Below are 16,911 nucleotides of genomic sequence, written 5' to 3'. Positions count from 1 at the left end.
AAGCATGCTGTCTTTATTCAATTTTCAGTAAGTAACAAAGATAGAATGACGTTTTTAGCGTCAAGACGAACTAGCCTATGGGTGCCTTAGTTTATGCAGCATTCAGCGCAGCCATGTGCACTAGTTCAGAGTTCATCTTTTTCTCTCCATATTAGTGGAAGAAAGACAAACTCTGAACCAGTGCACGTAGTTGCATTGTGCACAGTCGCACAAATCGGATGATTTATGATACGATTTACATTGACCAATCATATATGAGAATCCATCGCTTCATTCGTTCTCGTTGGTTTGGGGCGATCATAGATCCTATCACAGACTTACTAGACTGCTAATCAACTGTACAAAACAGCTCGGAAAAATGAGGCAAGGTGTAAATCGTTCTGGGGATGGCAGCCATATTTCGTGTGAACAATTGTACTGGGTGTCAATTAAATAAAATCATACGTATTATTCATAGACACACGATAGACACATTAAAATATGTATGTGTTTTCTTTACCTCAATTGATTCCTTTCATTATTTTATGCATAAAAGTATTGAGGTAAGAAAAATAAATATTTTACGAGATATTTATAATAGTTTATGCAAATTTATGTCAAATTAAAATATCTCGTAAACTATTGAATTTTGGTCATCATATCGTTCTAACTTTTTGCACAAAATATTGCGAGGAATCAATTTATATAAATAAAATAGAGTGGGTCCATTTAAAAAAAAACAAGATTAATCTCTCTACAGCCTTGGCAAATGTCAAATCAATGGCACCATCTTGTGTCCTCCTTCAATCCACACAACTTTTGCCTGAACATTTTTTTCTACAATCAAAAATAAAAATGTTTTTGGAGTAATTAAAACGAGACACCCTGTATAAGATTATTTCGCGACTAAACAGTCATGCCAATGGAAGAAAATATCACTAGAAAAATCAACTCGAGAAAAATATGCTATGTAAAAAAAAAAAAAAAAAAAAAAAAAAGACAGAAGGATGTTCCATATATGCGTGAATAATGCGATGATGGAATCTCAAATCTCATTTACATGTATGACTGAGCACGTGCAGGAAAAAAAAAGATCTTTCGTCATGGATGACACGCACGTGAGACGGGACCGATCGTGTCCTTGGAATTCACGTCTTCGCGACTTTTATGCGTACGCGTGCGTACGTACGGGGCAATAATTTTAGAATGAAAATTCTCGCCAAGTTACATCGGGCTGCGAAAAAGTGCGGGCTGCGTACAGAGGAATAACGGCGCGCGATTGGCCGATGTTATTTCGCGACGATGTGTCATGTGACCCTTTCCTCTATTTATGCAAACATCACCGATCACTTGGCCTCGCAGTCTCGTGGCAAAACAATAACAAACAACACACGTCGTAACTTCGCGTTTCTCGCGATCTCTCGCCCGTTCACGCGATCGTTTGTCGTGGGACACTCGCTGTCCGGAAGAGCGCGATCAAATCCGTACTCTATCTCGATCGTCAGCGGACCTCGTCGGGGAAGAGTCGGCTAGATTGGGAAAAGTGAAACTCAATCTGGGCTTCTCGTCGCGATGTTGTCAGCCGCGGAAAATGCCCGCTAACGAGAATCACGATGCGTGCGTACTATGAACGCGCGTGGACCAATATGTGATCTTGACGTGTGGCTTCACCGTTGTTTTTTCCAATCGGATCAGCTGGGAATTTTTGAAAAAACTAGAGGGAGAGAAAGAGACAGAGAATTGTTCTCCAACTATTCCTTTCCGTGCATCGCTACAAATTACTGATGCAAGATTGTGGAATCGATCGAGCACGGACGAGTCAAAATTAAAGTCGTTCGGTGGGCGACTAGGTTGTACATTTCTCTTCTCGTTGTCCACGTTCCACTTTATTCGCCGTTTTCGAGCTAGCTGCGAGTCCGCGCGTAAAAACACGCAAAAAATTATAGTCGCGTGTCCACGTGATATTTTTTTTTTTTTTTTGGTCTCGATCGACGACTTGGATCGGATACATAGATTTGTGAATTTCTTTTAACTAGCGAATTTTTATCTACCACCTTGGGGAGTAGTAATTTTTTAGAATACAGCAGTAACAACACCCCCACGTTTCCCGTTCGAGCACGTGTATAGCTAATGGACGATTCTAAGTACGGCAACACAATGGACAGCGTAGTGAAGCAAGAACCTAGCCAGGAAATGGGCTCGGCGTCGGCATCTGTACCGATACCTGGGGTACACAGGGGAACTACGCGAGGAACGTACGATCAGTTCTCTCCTTCGCCTTTGACTCTTTCCTCCGGATGGGATATGAGGAGCGAACACATGGAATTTCCTCTTAAAATGGATCCGGATCAGCTGGATCTGTCGTTTAAAATGGACGAGGATGATATATTCCAAGTGGACAAGGCCGAGCTAATCCAGGGCCCGACTCTTGCCGAATTGAACGCTAACGATGAGACGCTGGAGTTGGGAGATCTTAATTTTGATGATCTGTTGTTGCCCGAAGAAAGAGTACAGCCGATAAAAATGGAGAACGCTTCTACATTGTCCGGCTCTCTATTTAGCACTAGCGGCTTAGGATTTGCACCTAGTAGTTTTCCTCAATCTGGATTAACTTATCGAAGCTGTCCCACATATACAAATACATATGGTTTTAATAGAAATTCAACTGTTGTGGATAATGCAGAAGTTGTTAGTCCTACTGCGTTCCCTAGTCCAGGCACTGGCAACATTGCAGGTTTGTTTGAATAATTAAATAAATACATTTTTAAAATAGTATCGTTAAATAAAGAATATTTAATGTAAAAGTAATTAAACTATAATATTAATAGTGGTGTGTTTTCAATAATAAATATAAACATTTGTCATATTATTCATACAGGTAGTTCTACAGCGAGTTCATCAACTTCCCCACATCCCCCAGAGCGGCTCCTTGGATCATCCACTTTACACGAACTACTTATGAGAAGAGGTGAAAATTCACTTAATAATCCTGTATCCAGTCAAGCGGATAATGTCTCCACAATAAGTAAACCTAAAGCTTCGAGACTCTCTATGTCTGCACCAACTCAGACAATGGGGCATCTGGATCAGATTTGGTCTCATAGGGAACCACGTCAACATTTGTTAAGTACTGGTAGCTTGGTGGAAGCAGGATCCACAAGTAGTTTGAGTACTGGTGGTGCACTGAGTCCAGATCCACTCTGCATCGATCCTCTTAGCCACGATGAAGGATATGAGGACAGTGATGATGATAGTGACCATTATGATGATTACAGCAGTGATAATGGTATTTATATTATGTATTATCATTTGTTTAATTATATTAAATAATTTATTATACAGATTATTATTTCACAATCTTGCAAAAGTTTAATTCATTTTATATTTTTGTAAAATTAAATGAAATCAACACATTATACATTAAGTAAAATTATAGAATGTAACTAAACTAGCAATAAGTAATTTACTAGATACAGGTGGAAGCGATGGTGAAGACCAGAGTAACAACAGAATAGGAACAGGCACTACAGAATTAGGAAAAGATAACAGACATAGCAAGAAAGAAAGATTCTTCTGGCAATATAATGTTCAAGCAAAAGGACCAAAAGGACAGCGATTGATCGCTCGAGCGCGCTTAGAAGATCCGCATGTTTTGAACGAAGCAACCGATCCAGTATTTAGTCCTCATTGCGCCCTCAGAGGAATCAAACATAGTGGAAAAGCACGAAAAGGCGATGGAAACGATCTTACGCCGAATGCTCGGAAACTTTATAATATTGGACGAGAATTAGACAAACTTAATCGCATTATAAATGATATGACACCGGTTTCGGAATTACCTTTTCCAGCAAGACCAAAGACACGCAAAGAAAAGAATAAATTAGCTTCGCGGGCATGTCGTTTGAAGAAAAAGGCTCAACATGAAGCTAATAAGATAAAATTGCATGGACTCGAAACAGAACACAGTTGAGTATATGTCGAGATAGAAAGACTTTTAATGAGATTTCAAATATATAACAGATTAAAAAACTAAAATTATTTTTCCACAGGACGTCTTATACATGGTATATCACAAGCTAAACATACACTTGCTGCTAAATTAGCCGAATCCAATCCCGAGACTCAAGAAGAGCTTACACGACAAATGGAAAAATGTTGCAAACTTGCTACCAGTGAGTAATATCTTATTTTTTTTTAACAGATACATAAAGTACATATGTAATGTTATATAAATATATTTGAATGTATAACAAACAATATTGATTAGTATTATTCTAATTTATATATGCATGAATTTATTGTTACAGAAGTGCGAATAGCAAATCATTCAACAGAATTTGTGAATAAGGTGTTGGATAATATTAAAGCCGGTATACCTGATGGTGGCATCGATAATTTTTAATATTATAGAAAATCGTTTTCCTATAAATCTTACGTCTACACACATATGTATATATTAAAAAATTAGAGTATGCTATATATATATATATATATATATATATATATATATATATATATATATATAGAGATAATGCTTTATATCTAAACTTCATTGCTATTTCAGAAAACAGACTTATAGTTAACTGGATTGATGCATAATTAACAGATTCCACATATATATGCATTGTTTTAGAAAATATTTATCAGTGTAAGTGAGAAATGAAACCTTGATATATTGGTTAATTTCGAAAAAGCTACAAATCATGAATTTTTTTATTAAAGTATATTTTTGCACATTATGTATATTGGTCAAACTGTACATACTATTTTTCATGCATCACGTGCAGCTTCAATATCATCTTTTTTATGTAAGAACAAAATACGATTTTTTTTTTTACAATTGTATCTTTATAATATTTTTTCCCTTAAGAAAACACAATACGATTATACATCCTGATAAAAGTGCAAAGAAAAAAAAGTGCCGAATGTCACTTAACAATTATGATAGACCATTAGATATCATCAATGTCCATTATCGTTGGATGTTGCAAACATTTGTATTTTTAATTTTAATTCTCAATTTGAAAATACATTGACAAAAAACTGTTCAACAACTGGGAAAATAGCAGAAATAAGATTTAATTTTTATTAAATTCAATTATATTGAATACTGATTTTTTTGCTGGATTCGAAATACAGTTCAAAGATGGTTCTCTTCGCATTTCAAATGAATATAATCAATTGGTGTGCAATCATTAGTAATGATCAAGGTTTCAAAATTATTGTGGTTGCGTATAATGCAACAATAAGATAAAAATTGACATTGATGATTTTTTAAAATATTCTGACGATGATATAGTTTTAAACATAATAATAATAGATATAGAATGTGCACATATAAGATGCACTTAGGAACGAGCTTTGAATTATATAGTTGTTTGCTGTTTGCTGACTCGATCTACCTCAGAACGAAACGCTATACCTACATGTATGTATGTGTGTACACATATATATGTGTATATATGTATATATATATATGGGGATTTAAGATGAAATAACGATTTATGGAAAGATTGTAATCGTGGCGTGATAATATATTGTTGCTTTAGAATTTTAAAAGAGAGGATAGATGTAGTGATGATATATATACATACACATCTCCTCTGTTCAATGTTTAGAACGATTGTACGCCGCGGTTAAAATTATAATTATATTTTGCTAATTACTAATATATATACATATATTTTAAATATACGCAAAATGTTAATCCATATTATATTCGTACTAATATTTTTTTAATCGATTTTTGTATGTAAAGTTGCGCAAATTATAGTGTTTACGAAAAAGTGTGGATATAGTCATATGATTACATACAGATATAAATACAGATGTTGTATAATCCTTAATCAGATCGTTATGCAGTCTAATTTATTGTTATGCGAGTTACCGTAAGAGTTTCATTTGCTGTATGTTTAATGTCGGCAAGAGTTTAGTGTAATACCAATGTAGCACGAGACGTCATTCCGATATCATCGTTAGTCGCAAGAGAGTGCAAGAATTGTGCGTGTAATAAAAAAAAATATTTTTTCAGGGTGTGCAATATACGTTCTTGTACGAAATGTCATTTTGTTATTACGACGATTTTTTTTTATGATAATGTATGTACTTGCGTATGTTTGCGTTTGTGCACTCGATGCTTCGATTGCGGTTGCGTCAATAAATCGCTGCTGATAGAATAGACGTGCAGTTTTTTGTTATTACGGGTCGTTAAGCATATGAAATGTAAAATTGGCATTTGGCGTGTTCGCACGTATTCCGGCATTAATCACATTAATCGAGTTACGACGGCAAACGGCCCGATGATAGGCGATTAATTTCATCAGAATGTAAAGACAAAGTTGGATTGTCATTTTTATTCTAATAAAAAAAAACGATGTGGACAGCAAAAAGCAGCCTTTTCAATAATATTCATTGACATGTAACATATATAAAGACCAACATCCTGAGTCGACCAAGTCATTACTTTTTCGTCAGATCCTATAAAAAAATAACACGGCACTGTTTATATATATTGTAAGATTAGTCATCCATTGATCATCCGATCAGTCATGCTTATTCAACGCTTATCTTAACTTATACATTAATTATCCGATTTTCGCATATTTTGCAATGATGCTAATACGTAAGAGCGCGTTATATATTAGGCATGCTTTACTGAGAATTTTTCTCACTGTATAAACCGTACGAAATGTTTAAAAAATTATTTCTAAAATATTTAAAAAATTAATAAAATATCGATATATTTGGTAATTTTTCGGAAATTATTACAAGTTATATTTACGATTAAAAAGATTAAAAAAGAAAGATTTCGATTACAAATCTATGCAAGCACATATATATATATATATATATATATAATATTATATTAGAGATGCACGCCCGGTTTCTCTTCATATCTAAAAAAAGAATAAAATAAACAAAAAGGAAACATGGGACGCGAACATATATATCTTTAAAAAATTCCTTTAATTATCTCTATTCATACTTAAGAAAAAACAAGGTCATGAGAGCTTATTGACATTATTAACTATACAATAAAAATAAAAATAAAAGAACAAACTGAAAGAACAACAGATAAAATAAACAGTAAAAATAAACATAATTATATTAAATGTAAATCAAGTAACACGAAAAATTATAATTGTATAACAAAAAATGATGATAGAGTGTATAGAAGAGAGTGTGCGGACGTTTCGACTCCTTTTTTGAGTCGTCTTCAGCACAATATTAGCAATAAAATAAAAATTATAAATAAACAGAAAAGAAGTGACATATGTAACTCGCAAATTAAGGATATTATTTTTTGTTCGATCGGGTCTTAACTTAATTAATCGGTGTGCGTTGAGTTAATTATAGAAATATATTTTCGAAAACAGTCAAAGAAGCCGGTGGATCGTAAGCGGCGTTGGTAATTTCATGATTCGGTTAATACAATGTTAAACAGTTTTTCAATTTTGAAATTAATGGGCTTAAAGCTGAAAACTGAGACGGTTGACTGTCTGCAAAAACAACACGCGAGCAATGTAGGTTCCAAAAAAAAGGTTGTCAAATATTAAAACAGTAAAATAGTAATAATTAGAAACAAAATGGTAATTATTCACGATCATTACAGAGAGACATGCATATAAATAAAACCCCGTGGGACTGAGACAATTATGGTTAGGATTAAAATTCTATTATTATTATGTCAGTGGGGAGTGTATTGTCGTATTATGACCAAGAGTGTCATCTGGTCAATTAGCCGTTAAATGGAAGGTCAATAAATATGTGTTAATGTTGATAAGAATATTGATAATGTTAAATTCGTTAAGTGTAAGAACATAGATTAAATGAAAATCATGACTTTAAATGGGATGAAGTAAGAATATTAAATAGGGAAACATATTATAACAAAAGATTGTTTTCTGAAATGCTACACATTAAACGACAAAAAAAACGGCATTAATTTACAAAAAGATACAGAATGTTTTCCAGATATATATACTGAAGTAATAAACAAGCTTCCACCGATTTGAGGGTCATGCATGGAAAAATAATAAATAAACATAATACATAACAACTGTTATTTTCGTCATTCGTTTTCCGAACGTCGTGAAGAATAGTCAATACATAAATATAAAAAAATAGAATACAATAATTTTCTGTGTGGATCTGATGGCGACGGGCTGTTGTGTCGGGCGGAGATGTCCCGCTTAGCGATGTAAGCTTTTACACTTGTTCAATCAACCACGACAATTAATTATTATACAACTATTAACAGTTAAAGATTTTATGTATAAATAAAAAAATAAGACCATACTCAGACTGAGATAATTATTACTATTTATTTACTTAAAGACTTTAATAATTTTTTACCTTCCCATCGAACAACTTACAGATGTTTTTAATAACAAACAATAAGTTTTTAATAACAAACAATAAGTTATTGGTACTTGACATTTGACACTTTTACACTTAACGAATTTAACATTATCAATATTCTTATCAACATTAACACATATTTATTGACCTTCCATTTGACGGCTAATTGACCAGATGACACTCTTGATCATAATACGACAATACACTCCCCACTGACATAATAATAATAGATTTTTAATCCTAACCATAATTGTCTCAGTCCCACGGGGTTTTATTTATATGCATGTCTCTGTAATGATCGTGAATAATTACGATCTTATTTCTAATTATTATTATTTTACTGTTTTAATATTTGACAACCTTTTTTTTGGAACCTACATTGCTCGCGTGTTGTTTTTGCAAACAGTCAACCGTCTCAGTTTTCGGCTTTAAGCCCATTAACTTCAAAATTGAAAAACTGTTTAACATTGTATTAACCGAATCATGAAATTACCAACGCCGCTTACGATCCACCGGCTTCTTTGACTGTTTTCGAAAATATATTTCTATAATTAACTCAACGCACACCGATTAATTAAGTTAAGACCCGATCGAACAAAAAATAATATCCTTAATTTGCGAGTTACATATGTCACTTCTTTTCTGTTTATTTATAATTTTTATTTTATTGCTAATATTGTGCTGAAGACGACTCGAAAAAGGAGTCGAAACGTCCGCACACTCTCTTCTATACACTCTATCATCATTTTTTGTTATACAATTATAATTTTTCGTGTTACTTGATTTACATTTAATATAATTATGTTTATTTTTACCAATCTGTTGTTCTTTCAGTTTGTTCTTTTATTTTTATTTTTATTGTGTAGTTAATAATGTCAATAAGCTCTCATGGCTTTGTTTTTTCTTAAGTATTATTAATTTATGGAGAGCTTGAATAATATACCAATTTATCTCTATTCAGTTTGGGTCCCCCCTTTTCAGACTGCTTTCATCAGATGTTAATAAAACAATATGTTATAGGTACAAAGAAATTATTACAAAAAATTGAATACTAAATACATATGTAATAATATGTTCAAAATTGTGTGCTCCGATCTCCTTAAAGAAATCTTTAAGAACATATATATATGTATCAGTATATACGATTTGTATACACAGATTTTGCGATCTATTTTTTATATTTGGCTCTCATTAGCTCTCGCTTTTTAATGAAAATTAAAGTCTCTCACAAAAATATGGATATATTTTTTGTTAATTATTTCTCTCCAGATTTTTGAGAATTTTAAATTTCTTTTAAATAAAGTAGTTGAATATAGCATTAAAAAAAAAAATTGTTGACAACAATGTTTTGTGAATATTCTCATTTATTCATTCACCACTTCTAAACAGAGTGCGAAATATATATATATATATATATGTGTATAAATAGTTAAAGGAATTTTTGAAGATATATTTGTGCTTTTTTCTGAACTTGACTCGCGTTTTCTTTTTGTTTTTATTCAATGTTATTATTCTTTTTTAGATATGGAGAGAAACCTGCTATGTGTGCATTTCTATAATCAAAATTGTTTATATTTCAGTTGCAATATTGTCATAATAATCTATAATTAGAGAAACAAAAATCATAAAAAATATATGTTATATTCTAACGATAATATTGTGTCAAAGTTTGATTATATCTTTTTTTGGTAGATACTACCGAAAATTCTAGCTCACAGACTTTTTTTTAGCAGAGAGAAGGGGAAAGGTTCTCATCTTTGTTTCTAGTAAGTATTCTTTGATATATTTCATTTGATATAACAAATATTTGACACGCAAGCGATTTTACCGACAGTCGATAAAAGCGGCAACTACATATTTCAATGAATAGTAACATAAAATCCATATATAATCTACACCTACAACACTTTTGCAATGTTTGTATTTTCTATCGAAAAATTATAACAACTACTAGAACTCGACTAGGATTGCAAAGAGTCCTCGTCCTCGGACGATTCTGATTTTACGTGTAACAATAAGAATAACCGATCGAGATCTGTTCTTTGTAGCTGAATTGATTGCACTAGTTCAGTGTTTATCTCTTTCCTTTCACATTGGAAGGAGGAGGATAAACTCTGAAGCAGTGCAGTCAGTTTAGCTAAAAAAGAACAGACCTATAAATTACGATAGCACACCCTCACCCCAGCAGAGATATGTTTACCTATATTCCGTGTATTCCGCACTTCCGTTTCCGCGTCAAGATCATTGTATCGCATGACGATTCCGCACGGCACGTGAACATCTGCATGCTCGCAGTTATGTGCTTCCATTGTGAAAATACAAGTGTTTTATGGTGATAATATGTCAAAACCAAACATAAGGAAGATAACGGCTGACCCTACGAAATGTAATACAGACTCTTCTCGACGGCCGAGTGTTTTTGAGAGGTTGGGCACCAAACCAGCGATCGCCGCCACCGCCGCTCAGAATACATCGGATTATTGCAGAAATTGGGCCCTCAACGGCAGTTGTTCCTACGGCAAGAATTGCAAGTGAGCACCATTTATGTTATGAACGAGTACTTTGACGGAGAAACGTTTTCTTCGACAAAAATGTATACACCGGGCAATTTTGCAACTAATCAATTGTTGAAACATCTTACGTTTGTACAGAAAAAAAAAAAAATTGAACTGCACATAGACTCCTAATGGAGAGACACATGACTATTGCAATTTATTCTTAGAAAAGAATTAAGCGTAAAGAAATGAGCCATTTCACTTGTTTCAATATTCCAAATAAATGAGTTTAAACTTAGTTTAAATAATTGAATTAGCTTACTATTCTCCCCCTTTTTATATCAGCAATGTGAAAGTGAACCTTTTTAAGTATTATTCAATTCTGAAGCAAAGTATTGCATGAGCTAAGTATATGAATTTTCTTTTTTTCTGTTACTTAATTAGGTACGCAAATACGCATACATTGATAAGCCCATCCAAACGTGCTAAGAAAGATAATGCGATCGCAAGTACATCTGGGGTAAGTCACATCACATTTTTATGTTTGTAATAATTTCATTTAATATATAGTTTTCAGATGATTTATTACGCAACAGATCTAATCAGAGTTCAAATTAACAATGGATTAATTCTAAACTATATATATATATATGTATAAATAATAAAGATTTTTTTAATTCTCTCAATATTACAGCTCATTGAAGATCCTTTCAAACGGCTTACTTCAAAAATTGTGAAAAAAGCATCGCACAGCCCAGATTTAAACATAGAAGAGTGGAATCAAACGGATCTCGAATACGAAGACGAGAAGGCGTTGGAGAGACGGCGGCAATTTTTACAACGAGAACTGGAATTACAAATGAAGAAGGATAAAGAAGTACATGGCAAGGATAAAGTAAGGCAGAAAAAAAAGGCTATGAGCTCCTCCTCTAGTTCCCGCACTTCCAGTACATCTAGTAGCAGTAGTAGCTCCAGCAGCGAAGATTCATCTTCCACTTCAACGTCAGATTCACGCAAGAAAGTCAAGAAGATCAAAACAAAGAGGCATCATAGTGCTTCTACCGATTACGACGAAGATAAAGAGAAGAAAAGAAAGTAAGTGTATTCATTTAAAGTATATATAATATCCTCGAAATCATTGTACAATCCATTAATCAAATTCATTTTTATGAATCTTACAGATTGAAGCTTAAAAGGCTAGGAGCGAAAAACGACAAAATCGTCAGCAAGAAGAAACGCAAGCTTGAAAATAATTCCACGAAGAAAGATCTTACAAGGTCGGTCAAGAAACATGCTTCGTTATCTGTATCTAGAAAACATTCTAGCTCATTGCGTGCTAGATCACCCGCAATACAACAGGGATCTACAAGTGGGATTACGTCTACGTCAGCCGTAATATTGGGCTCGTCTGTTTCTGTGGCGCATCACGCGTCATCGTCTGGCAAAATACGAGAAAGAAACAGAAGCGAATCGCCGAAAGCGATGAAGAGTAACCGGGAGATGGACAAGGAGGACGGCAGACATTATAAGAAAGTACGTGACATAGAGGAGTGTCTATCCAAGGACACATCCAAATGCAAGTCGTTTGATAAAATCAAAGAACAGGACAAGGAGAAAAATCGCACGAGCGATGAGAAGATCAAGTCGGATGACCGGTTGAGATCCAAGTGCAAGGACAAGGACGTACGTTCGCGTACACCACCGCCTTTATCGTCGTCAGAGCGATCGACCAAGCATCAACACATCAAAGAAAATGTGTCCTCGAAACCGCGACGTAGCCGAACGCCTGATAAGACGCCGTCAAGAGCGAGACGCGATCTCACTCCAGTAAAAAATCTGGAGAAACGAGGCGGCTCGTCGAGTCGTACGAGAGATGCGGAGAAAAAGGAGCGTGACTCACACAAAAGAGAGAAGAGCAAAGAGCGGGAGGACGTAAAAAAAAGTGAACCGACCTCGAATAATAAGACGAAGCAGACAACAAGTCAGGACGAAAACTATCGCAGGAGTAACGCAAGCAAGGACAATTTTGACGAAAAGACCTATGGTGGCGACAAGACGCGACAGAAGAGTCGCGAGCGTCAGCGCGAAAAAGACATGAGAGAGGAGCGTCATTCGAGGTTGACTCGTGATCAGCGCCAGGAACCTCAGCGCGATAAAGATAAGGATGAATCTCAGGAGCGTTGTCGTACCGAGAGGCAGCGAGAACGAGATCGCGATCGGGATCGCGAGAGAGAACGCGAACGCGACAGAGACAGAGATCGTGATCGAGAAAGAGAGCGCGAGCGCGACCGTGAACGGGAGAGAGATCGAGAGATACGAGAACGGGATCGCGATCGAGATAGAGAAAGAGAAAAATCGATGAAATCAAGAGAGAGAGACGTGCCCACAGTAGTTTCGTCCACGACGTTAAATCTTTCGGCGGATAAGAGTTCACGTTACAACAGTAGGATCAAGGAGCGACCTTTGAGCAAGGACATATCGTTTGAAAAGAATAGCGGGATTCGCGAACGAAGCAGAAGCGAACGCGAACGGGAGCGATCCGAGACGAAGGCTCTAGCCGAACGAGACCGGAACTCGACGCAATCGCGTCTGGATGGAAGATATGAAAGAAGTGGCGCCATCGAGAAGGATCCGCCGTCTTTAAGTCGCGGCAAGTCGAGCATGAATTCACCACGAGATCGCATGGACCGTTTCCGAGAAACGTCCTTGGACCGTGCATCTTTACATGACAAGGGCGGCCATACCGTGACATCGTCGAGCGTTCAGTCCACGGCATTACCATTGGTACCTACTACTACGTCCTCAGCAATTGTGACATCGGCTCCACCATCATCTCGCGATCATCTGATGGACATGGTGGACAGTCACTATGATAGAGATCGGCACGGCAGGAGGTTCGGCATGAGATACGAACGGGGGCATACATCGGAACACAATAGCAGGAAAGATCAGACGCGAATTGAACCGAATCGTATTCCGAGCAAAATCGATCGGATAGTGGACCGTCGAGACATGACTAGTCCACGACGCGCCGTGGAAGTGGACAGGAATTTCGGTAGGAATTATGGAGAAAGCCGTAGAATGCCGGAGCATTGGGATGAGCAGGAAGAGTCGGCCCTTCACGTGGAATATCGCGATCACGCTCATATTCACGATGATGACAGGAGGAAAACCGTCGAGGGCAGACGATATGACAGTCCTTTTGAGGAGAGACGCGTCGCTCGCGAGGAGAGATCTAAGGAGTCGAGGTATATGATTCAGAATACGGAGCGAGCATCCTTCGATGATCATCGTCATCATCACCATCATCATCGACATCCTCTCTATACTGGCGATAAATTGAGAAGTAGTGGACCTGGACTTAGGTAATAATTATTATCAGAAAAGTGTTAATGTCAGGAATTATACTTACTTTTATTGTGCTTTACGTTAAAGAATATTGCTATTGTGCAGAATATTAAATTATTTTTTTACAATTAGCTTTTTATTATAGGTTGAAGCAAAAATTACAAACTCTATGACAAACAGTATGTCAGAAAATTTTACTAGTTCCCATTTTTTTAAATGTTAATTTTACATAATTTATATAAATAATATAATTGTATACTATATATATAGAAAGAGAAAAAGAGAGAGAGAGAGAGAGATTTATAAATGAATGAATATTTTGTATATAGCTAAATATATATTGTATATTATTCATCCTTTTTTTTCTCTCTTTTACCAATTAGGGATGAAACTGTTTCAAACGACGATTGGGAGGGTCATCATCGTGACGTGGAGCACGGCCGAGATCGAAATTATCCGACGGCAGAATGGGAGGAAAGAGAGTGGCGCACGAGAAGCCTTTGGGAAGCCAGAGACAGTCTTCCTCGTTCAGAGATACACGATGACGAGTGGAACAACTCTCGATACGATAGTTCAATGCCTGACTGGAAGTCCAACGACGCGCGGAAGTGGGATAATCAGAACGTGCATGTTCGATCGCATTACAGAAATGAACGCTCGAAAGACTTGGAGCTCGGAGAATCTACGCAACATAAGTAAAGCATAGTCCATTATGTATACGTATAACATAGTCCCTATAATATTCTTTATTAATTAAATTTTTTTTAGCAAAAGGCGGTCATACAATGCGCCGGAAGCGAGAGAAGAGCCGACGATTCATCCTTCTGCTAAACAGGCTGCTATTTACGGTAGCATGAAAGAAGAACCCATCAACAAAAAACTGATGGAACTTGCTGAAGGCAAATTATGTACAACTCCGAGAGAAAAACCTATGGATAATTTCCAAAAGAAGAATTCACAAAAGGATAAGCCGGAAATAAAGGAACCCGTCGCGACGGAACCGAAGCGTCCCATAGTTGATGATTCTTTGCAAACTCTCCATACTGAGAGTGATTTGAGCGATATTAGCGATGACCCTGACGATATATTAAATATGGAAGAAGATACTACGGTATGCATTGCATATTTTTTTCTCGCCAAAAAAAAGCTTCACGAGTTTATGCAAAAAAATGCTTAACGAGTTAATTTTTTGACAGGATTTGGAGAGTAATAAAACGCGGACAAACAAGAAAGTACCGGATGCTGCACATCGCGATGCACAATCAACTGCACAGGAGCCGGCTCAGTTATCTCCGAAGGAATCTGTAGAAGAAACCATTTTTAGTTCGAAATCTAAAGATAATGCGGATACAATGTCATTGAAGTAAGATATGAATGATATTATAAAATGTTATAATCAAAGAATAAAAATTTTCCATTATAAAAATTATTCTAAATTTTATATTTATTGTGTTAATAGGAACATGGAAGATGAAAACATGGAAACTATGGACTTTGAAGAAATTTCTGATGGCGAGCTAGAAGAGGATATCAAAACTAGCGGCAAAGGATTGGGCGATGCTTTAGGCGTCGATTGGGAATCCCTCGTGAAAGAAACACAAGCGAGAAGAATTGTCTCATCGAATCAAGACTCTACGGAGAATCGATGGCAGTGCAAAGCTATCTTCTATAGAATTGGTATATCGAAGAAGTACGCAGACGAAGATTTTGTAAAGAAACTGCTAAAAAAATATGAAAAGGACGGTGAGTATCTTTTAGTATAACTTTGCTAAAGTCAGAAATGGGCGAGATAACATTTTTCAAATATTTTTTTTTATGAATCGTGAAGAATTCTTGCTTGCTGATATCGCACTGATGCACGCGGCGCTCGCGCGAAATCGGTTGCTGCAGGATTTAGGTAATGGTGCAGTGCACAATGTAGATGATTCTTTGTACAGGTGAGTTACATAAGTTATAGTTATGCTATTTAAAAACACAAGTCGAGACATTTTTTTGTATGTTATTTTATAAAAACTTTATTAAGCTTGTAAACAATTTTGTGTTAACATATGTGGTTTTTTTACAATTGTGCCTCTGTCTGTAATGTGTATTGAAATTTTGTTGCAGAAATAACAATGTAAATTATGAAGAAGACGAGGATGATGATTTGGAAGCGCTAAAACCAAGTGCTGCTTTGTATGAGGAAGCAAAATGTTTATTACAGCAAGTAATATGAAAAAGTGATAAAATTTACGTCTAAAATTATGAATTATTACTACTTTTTGTATTGATTGTATAAAATATACATGTACACTGCCTGATAAGTATGTGTGTGCGTGTGTGTAGTGTGTATGTGTGAGAGGGGGTATGTGTGTGTGTGTGTGTGTGTGTGCATAGTGATTTAAAGCTATAACAGATCGTATATACCTTTTAATTAAAACTATGACCTAATTATAGGTTGAACACAATTTTTGTCTGAACATTTGCATCTTTGATAAAAATTAGATAATGTTCATATATTTTAAATCTAAACTTTCAAGTTTAATCTCCGGCCAAATACGTATTTTTTATCAGTATATAATGATCGTTTATGCACATTTTTTTAACATAATAACTGTATTTGTATATCACAAACTTATTGTATCATAAGATATATATCGTGTGCGTTAAAGTACGAAACTAAATGATTGTTAAAATCATAATATATATAGCAATATATATGACGTATTATTTACTTCAAATATACTCG

At 35.4% G+C, this 16,911-nt stretch overlaps 2 protein-coding genes across 4 annotated transcripts; both read left to right on the top strand.

Annotated features, from left to right (window-relative positions):
- Positions 1–1,120: 1,120 nt before the first annotated feature.
- Positions 1,121–6,368, top strand: Reptor (repressed by TOR). Of its 3 annotated transcripts, none has more exons than XM_072899123.1 (6): positions 1,121–2,713; positions 2,858–3,265; positions 3,432–3,944; positions 4,029–4,151; positions 4,287–4,428; positions 4,544–6,368. In XM_072899123.1, exons 1-5 carry the CDS (start codon positions 2,110–2,112, stop codon positions 4,379–4,381), a joined length of 1,743 nt encoding a protein of 580 aa, XP_072755224.1. In that variant the 5' UTR covers positions 1,121–2,109; the 3' UTR covers positions 4,382–4,428; positions 4,544–6,368. The 3 variants fall into 3 exon arrangements, with proteins under 3 accessions (XP_072755224.1, XP_072755243.1, XP_072755234.1); XM_072899142.1 differs by having other exon boundaries at positions 1,124–2,713; positions 3,456–3,944; XM_072899133.1 differs by having other exon boundaries at positions 1,191–2,713; positions 3,450–3,944.
- Positions 6,369–8,020: 1,652 nt separating this feature from the next.
- LOC140663003 (uncharacterized) lies at positions 8,021–16,718 on the top strand. The gene is made up of 12 exons (XM_072886841.1): positions 8,021–8,179; positions 10,033–10,106; positions 10,636–10,871; positions 11,280–11,355; positions 11,530–11,930; positions 12,017–14,200; positions 14,567–14,878; positions 14,952–15,294; positions 15,380–15,546; positions 15,643–15,926; positions 16,012–16,120; positions 16,290–16,718. Exons 3-12 carry the CDS (start codon positions 10,681–10,683, stop codon positions 16,396–16,398), a joined length of 4,176 nt encoding a protein of 1,391 aa, XP_072742942.1. The 5' UTR covers positions 8,021–8,179; positions 10,033–10,106; positions 10,636–10,680; the 3' UTR covers positions 16,399–16,718.
- The last annotated feature ends 193 nt before the right edge of the window (positions 16,719–16,911 follow it).

The sequence above is a fragment of the Anoplolepis gracilipes genome, chromosome 1 (assembly GCF_047496725.1).
Source record: "Anoplolepis gracilipes chromosome 1, ASM4749672v1, whole genome shotgun sequence".
Taxonomy (NCBI): domain Eukaryota; kingdom Metazoa; phylum Arthropoda; class Insecta; order Hymenoptera; family Formicidae; genus Anoplolepis; species Anoplolepis gracilipes.
Note: the sequence above shows the minus strand (reverse complement) of the source record. Positions and strands in the feature narration are given on the sequence as shown.